General features: G+C 41.5%; 1 protein-coding gene across 4 annotated transcripts in view; it reads left to right on the top strand.

Annotated features, from left to right (window-relative positions):
- fam110b (family with sequence similarity 110 member B) overlaps positions 1-5,043 on the top strand; it is a 32,832-nt gene extending 27,789 nt beyond the window's left edge. For all 4 annotated transcript variants that reach the window (XM_008433551.2, XM_008433550.2, XM_008433552.2 and 1 more), the window contains one exon: positions 3,184-5,043. In XM_008433551.2, coding sequence (XP_008431773.1) covers positions 3,184-4,084 — 901 coding nt within the window. In that variant the 3' untranslated portion in view covers positions 4,085-5,043. The remainder of the gene's footprint in view (positions 1-3,183) is intronic.
- Positions 5,044-7,217: the final 2,174 nt, after the last annotated feature.

The raw sequence follows: 7,217 nt of genomic DNA, 5'->3' as shown, positions 1-7,217 counted from the left end.
GAATTAAAAGAACAATAAACAGATCATTCTTCATGAGCAGCAGAGAAAACTTCGTTGCACAAAGTCGGGTCTGACTTTTTTCTTTGTTTCAAACACCGGCTGATACTGATGATCTCTGGATAGYTACTCGTATAGGAGTCAAATTATCACACTGACCACAATGGCGCTTTTGGAACATGACAAACCAAACGTATTATGAACGGATCCCGTTTGGTTACAGTTGAATTCAAGGAAGCCTCCTGCTGCTCCTCCGCCCGATGCGCAGCAGGAAGCTCTGCTGACTCAGTCGGTTCGGCTCTATGAACCRACATGCAGACAGCGGCAGAGATCACCTCTGTCAGACCCTACAGATGAAGCTTGGACTTAGTGTACAGATGCAGTCAAATCATATTTTTATAAGAGCGTAAAGCTGCCAGGTTAGAAGCTTCAGTATCAGGGACCGGTGACGCTGATCAGTTGAGGGATAAAAAAGCCTGACATCATGCCAAATTGTCGCACATTACTTCGGTAGCCTTTTCTTTTAAGGATTTCTTCGGCACTAGTTTATTTGACAGCAATCTGCCTTTAAGGGGGCAGAGAGAGCGGAGCGGGGGGAGAGAGGCCTGGGCCCAGCCAATGGAGGACGGGAGTCGCACTCCAAACTACCGCGAGCTAAAGTCTCTGGAGCCTATGCTGTAATTTACAGTTTATCTTGTTTAAATTATTTACATTTTTATACAATTTGAGCTTTCTGACTAACTCACCTACTCCATCTTCTTTCATTTCCTTGGAAAAATCAGTTTTGTCATGTGATTGCGACTAGTCGCCCAGAAAAAAGTAATTGCAGAGAAAATAATTGACTAGTCGACTAATTGGTGCAACCCCGACTTCACACCACATTCAGTCATGATGGATAGGAGCCACAGCTACCAGAGGTGAGGCTGCCAAGCACCTGTCCCACTAGGCCCTCTGACCACTACTTGTATAGGTGAAGTGTCATGTTACTGCAATGTTGCCCAAGGACACGACAGAGGTGGTGGAGCAGGGGTCAAACCAAAAACTAAACAATTGTGGAACAAACTCCTACCACTATCATCACCATTGTCCCAACATTCATGAGTGTCTCGACATGCTAATGGGCCACTGATGAGTAGATGAGGCGTCATGTATCGTTTCGACACATAGCAAAACTGTTGATTCTGTGTCACTCAATACTGACACCTGCTGGACATTAAAAATTCCTACAGGCATCGTAGTGATTTGATGACAGTCTATACAATAAGATTTAAGTTTTCGTATTTTATATATTATATTATGTCATATCTTCAGTTAAATTTAAAATATATTTGATATACAGTCAATAAAAAATGTGAACATGTGCCATAAAGTGAAAATTTAAGTGAATGTGTTTGGAATGAGGATGCTTGTGGGCTGTCCCCCCCCGCACAGATTTTTATTTAAAAAAAAACGTTTTTACAACATTTTGAAATTTAGCCTTTTACGCTTTTTGACAAAAATGAAGTAAACTCTACATTTACAGTGAACCTTTGTTTTTCTTAGTGGTTGCGTTCCGAAAATAACCCGTGAGGCGAAATCCGTGAAGTAGTTACCTTTATTTTTTTACAGTTATTACACAGCATAAATAAATACTCTACATTGAAACCAAAGAACAAAACCTGTTTTCAGGTCAGCGGATGTGCGTGTTCATCAATCGGGATCCGGAGTGACGTCATTGAAGCGTTTCCTCCAAGCTGCTTTACGAGATTCACAGCTGGATCTACGGCAGAGCGACGGATCTCATCAAAGAGCCTCCGGTCACGTTTTGCTGCCTCTGGCCACAGTTTTTTTTTCCCAGCTGGCATTCAAAGTTTCAGTTTCCATCTCCTGAGTGGCCAATCTGTATTAAATACCATAACTTTATTGGCACTCATGTAGAGAAGAAGCGCGGAGACTGTTTTTATCAATCATATGGTCAATTAAAATGAGGAACACTGTGGGGGGAAAACTGCACAAAAAAATCTGCGAAGCAGCGAAACCGTGAAAAGTGAACCGCCTTACAGCGAGGGTTCAACTGTATATGATCTCCACTCTGACTGGCTGCTGTTAGGCCTACAGATTTTAACTTGAATGTTCATTAAAATTTTCTTAGACGCCTGTGAAAATAATTTCTATTCCCATGACTTTTTTGTTCTCTGGGAAATTATTTTTGATGATACAGAAACAAGCATAAAAATCAAAACATCTACAATAGTGATAGTAATAATAATAAAATAGTCAGTGCAAAGTAGCCTACAAATTCTTTGGTGGGGGCGGTGAGTGACCTGGATAAAGGCTGGGGGGGCGCTGGGCTGAAAAAGGTTGAGAAACACTGATCTAAATGAATATCCTTGTTGGACTATTATTTAAGTGTTATTCTCCTTAAAGACACATTTACCTAACGCTAGAATTAATGAAATGTACATTATGCAGCAAAGGAAATTAGAAGATCGGACATTTATCCATTATGGAGATGATCAATTTTGGACGGGCGATGTGCCCTTATTGCATAAGCGATACTAAAAATGACTGATATCATTAAAGATACAGGGGAGAAGCTTTTTAGTTATCTAGCTTTGCTAGCAAAGTCATTAGCTATCAGCTAGCTAATAGCACAACAACAACAGCCTAANTTTTTCCACTCTGATTGGCTGCTGTTAGGCCTACAGATTTTAACTTGAATGTTCATTAAATTTTTCATAGACGCATGTATTATTTTATATTATTATATTATATGTATTATTTTTGATGATAAATACAGAAACAAGCATAAAAATCAAAACATCTACAATAGTGATAGTAATATTAATGATAAAATAATAGTCAGTACAAAGTAGCCTGCAAATTCTTTGGTGGGGGCGTAGAGGGACCTGGATAAAGGCTGGGGGGGCGCTGGCCTGAAAAAGGTTGAGAAACACTGTTAAAATCTACATCATTAATTAAACAATATATCTTCTGGAAATTTAAATCAGGTTTTAAACGTGATTTGTTTAACATACTAGAAATTTCTAAAACTCTGTCCCAGAATAACACAGCTGTGCAAGACACAGTGTAGCAAATTCAATAATAGAGTGATTACTATAATAACATTATGCTCATGTGTAGGTCCTCTGTGGTCACTTGTGCTTGTGGTGCTTTCTAATACTCCGTTTCTGTTTCTCCTTCTAGGATGCCACTAACATACAGATCCACCATGACCCTTAATGAGCAACCTTCAGACTCAGCTCCCAGTCCCAGCACCTCGCATTCTCTCAGATCCTTCTCTCACTCCTTAAAGGTCCCACCAGTGGCCAGCGGGGGGCGTCGCACTCCACAACAAGCAGGAAACCTGAACCTTAGCAGACGAGTCCAAGATGAAAGAGAATGTGAAGGAGTTGTCCAGCGTTCTCATTCCCCACTGCCACCTCTCCTGACCTCCCACTCATCATCTGACCTCCTGCGACTGTGCAACGGTAAACCGCTGCGCACCACTCAGTCTAGCAGCTCCTCAGCTCCACCCCTCCCTCCCAAACCAAAGTCCACCTCTCTCCCTCCTGCACTGTCCTTGTCACTGCCACGTGCACGTCCACCAATGTCCCCTACTCCCTGCGACAACACAACCCCACAGTCTTTGCCGTGTGACTTTGGAGACCCTGCTAGTGCATCAGCTGAGTTGAACATTGATCTGGAGCAGGGTTCAAACGTGACTCGTCGTTCGTCGCTGCACAGATCCAAGTCGGACCTGTCAGATCGGTATGCCCGGGCCGGAGCAGATGTGGAACGCTTTTTTAATTATTGCGGCCTTGACCCTGAGGAGTTGGAGGCAGTGGGTCCTGAAAACTTTGCACGGGCCAACTCGGACATTGTCAGCCTGAACTTTCGATCAGCTTCTATGATCTCCTCCGATTGTGACCAGTCACGGCGATCTTCCAACGACGGAATATCAGAAGAGGATGAAGGGGAGGAAGAGGAAGAGGCCGGTGAGCGCGTCCCCTATGGCATCTCAGCTGTGGAGCGAAATGCAAGGGTTATTAAATGGTTGTATAGCATTAAACAAGCAAGAGAAACACAAAAGGTTTCCCATGTTTAGATTAGGTTCATGTGGACTGTGGATAATCTCTCCTATGGCTCCGAACTTGTAAGGTCATTTCTAGCCAGATTTAAAGGCTGAAGAAGAAGAAAATTATTTTAGTTTTAAGAATGAAGGACTGAAGAGGTGGTCTAAGAGTTCATATCAGACAAACAAGAGGTATGAAGAAAATACTCCAAAATACAGAAGAAGGTGAACAGAACCAAATGTGGACAGATGTAGTGATAAAAACTCTCATTTTCTGTTTCTCTCTGAAAGCCTGACTGACATCTTAGTTGCACCACAACCAAAAGCATGATGCAGTGAGCTAGAGAATGGATCCACTCAGTCAGAAGTGTTTCACACACTTCAGCCCATCATACATTAATGTGACTGACATTCCAACAAAGTGCAGCCTGATGTCACTTCTCAAAATTCCTAATCCGTTTGGCCAGTTTAGCTTCCAGTGCTGCACTTTCCACACTTTGAAATGGCCTTCAGTCTGAAACAACAAATTGGAAACAGCAGATATCAGTAGTGATGGTTGTATTGGTGCCCGGTGAAGTAGTTAATTATACCAATTTATTTTTTCCCAAACAGTATGTACACCAAAAACTCCTTTATGTTCCAGTTCCATGTAAAAACAATGACATACTGCGCTGTCCTACAATTCTACCAGAGGTATTTGCATATGTCCATCTCTGCTTGACTTGGGTAACTAAGCATCATTCAAATATGTGAAGATTTTATAATTATTACTTCCCACAGAATATTTTTCTTACCAAAACCTGTGAATGAAGTAAGACATGAGAGCTTGTTCACTCTAAATATAGAATGATGTGGTCTTCTTCAGCTGAGTAGCGGTAAGAAAGTGATTTCAGACTTAAAATTCTCTGTGTACCCTGCATTCCACCAGTGATGCTAACTTTCAACATCTGTATGAAATCTGAGAATCCCCATTAAAAAAAAAGCAAGAGCTATTTGAGTGTTGTCACTTTGATTCAAATTTCGTACAGAGGAATGAGAGGTGGGTTTAGAATTTGATTCATACTGTATTCATGCCAAAAAAGGGAAAATGTTGTAACTCATGTCAACTAAGTCTCTTTAAAGAGTAATTGTGGTTGATGATTGCGTCGGTAAGAATAATCTCCAGTAGCAGCCTTATTTAAAAAGGCTTCTGACTGAAGGTTGTTGCTGTAAAATGGTAAATGACTTGCATAGCGCCTCATCAAGTCTAGAGGCCCATAAAGCACTTCACACTAGGGGTTGAACGACTACATATTTTTTAAGGTCGACTACATCATGATAATAGTCAAGTCGTTGTCTACTAGTCGCAGTGACGTCATAGTGACGTCAGCGCAAAAACCCTTCACAACTACTTGGAGGTTTTATCAGCTATTTTTACTGCAAATATTGACACACCCTCCCCTTCTCCCGCCTTTACTAAGTCTATTATGCCGAATTAAAAGAACAATAAACAGATCATTCTTCATGAGCAGCAGAGAAAACTTCGTTGCACAAAGTCGGGTCTGACTTTTTTCTTTGTTTCAAACACCGGCTGATACTGATGATCTCTGGATAGTTACTCGTATAGGAGTCAAATTATCACACTGACCACAATGGCGCTTTTGGAACATGACAAACCAAACGTATTATGAACGGATCCCGTTTGGTTACAGTTGAATTCAAGGAAGCCTCCTGCTGCTCCTCCGCCCGATGCGCAGCAGGAAGCTCTGCTGACTCAGTCGGTTCGGCTCTATGAACCAACATGCAGACAGCGGCAGAGATCACCTCTGTCAGACCCTACAGATGAAGCTTGGACTTAGTGTACAGATGCAGTCAAATCATATTTTTATAAGAGCGTAAAGCTGCCAGGTTAGAAGCTTCAGTATCAGGGACCGGTGACGCTGATCAGTTGAGGGATAAAAAAGCCTGACATCATGCCAAATTGTCGCACATTACTTCGGTAGCCTTTTCTTTTAAGGATTTCTTCGGCACTAGTTTATTTGACAGCAATCTGCCTTTAAGGGGGCAGAGAGAGCGGAGCGGGGGGAGAGAGGCCTGGGCCCAGCCAATGGAGGACGGGAGTCGCACTCCAAACTACCGCGAGCTAAAGTCTCTGGAGCCTATGCTGTAATTTACAGTTTATCTTGTTTAAATTATTTACATTTTTATACAATTTGAGCTTTCTGACTAACTCACCTACTCCATCTTCTTTCATTTCCTTGGAAAAATCAGTTTTGTCATGTGATTGCGACTAGTCGCCCAGAAAAAAGTAATTGCAGAGAAAATAATTGACTAGTCGACTAATTGGTGCAACCCCGACTTCACACCACATTCAGTCATGATGGATAGGAGCCACAGCTACCAGAGGTGAGGCTGCCAAGCACCTGTCCCACTAGGCCCTCTGACCACTACTTGTATAGGTGAAGTGTCATGTTACTGCAATGTTGCCCAAGGACACGACAGAGGTGGTGGAGCAGGGGTCAAACCAAAAACTAAACAATTGTGGAACAAACTCCTACCACTATCATCACCATTGTCCCAACATTCATGAGTGTCTCGACATGCTAATGGGCCACTGATGAGTAGATGAGGCGTCATGTATCGTTTCGACACATAGCAAAACTGTTGATTCTGTGTCACTCAATACTGACACCTGCTGGACATTAAAAATTCCTACAGGCATCGTAGTGATTTGATGACAGTCTATACAATAAGATTTAAGTTTTCGTATTTTATATATTATATTATGTCATATCTTCAGTTAAATTTAAAATATATTTGATATACAGTCAATAAAAAATGTGAACATGTGCCATAAAGTGAAAATTTAAGTGAATGTGTTTGGAATGAGGATGCTTGTGGGCTGTCCCCCCCCGCACAGATTTTTATTTAAAAAAAAACGTTTTTACAACATTTTGAAATTTAGCCTTTTACGCTTTTTGACAAAAATGAAGTAAACTCTACATTTACAGTGAACCTTTGTTTTTCTTAGTGGTTGCGTTCCGAAAATAACCCGTGAGGCGAAATCCGTGAAGTAGTTACCTTTATTTTTTTACAGTTATTACACAGCATAAATAAATACTCTACATTGAAACCAAAGAACAAAACCTGTTTTCAGGTCAGCGGATGTGCGTGTTCATCAATCGGG

The sequence above is a fragment of the Poecilia reticulata genome, linkage group LG17 (assembly GCF_000633615.1).
Source record: "Poecilia reticulata strain Guanapo linkage group LG17, Guppy_female_1.0+MT, whole genome shotgun sequence".
Lineage (NCBI taxonomy): Eukaryota > Metazoa > Chordata > Actinopteri > Cyprinodontiformes > Poeciliidae > Poecilia > Poecilia reticulata.
The sequence above is the reverse complement of the archived record's forward strand: the minus strand, read 5'-3'. Positions and strand labels throughout refer to the sequence as shown.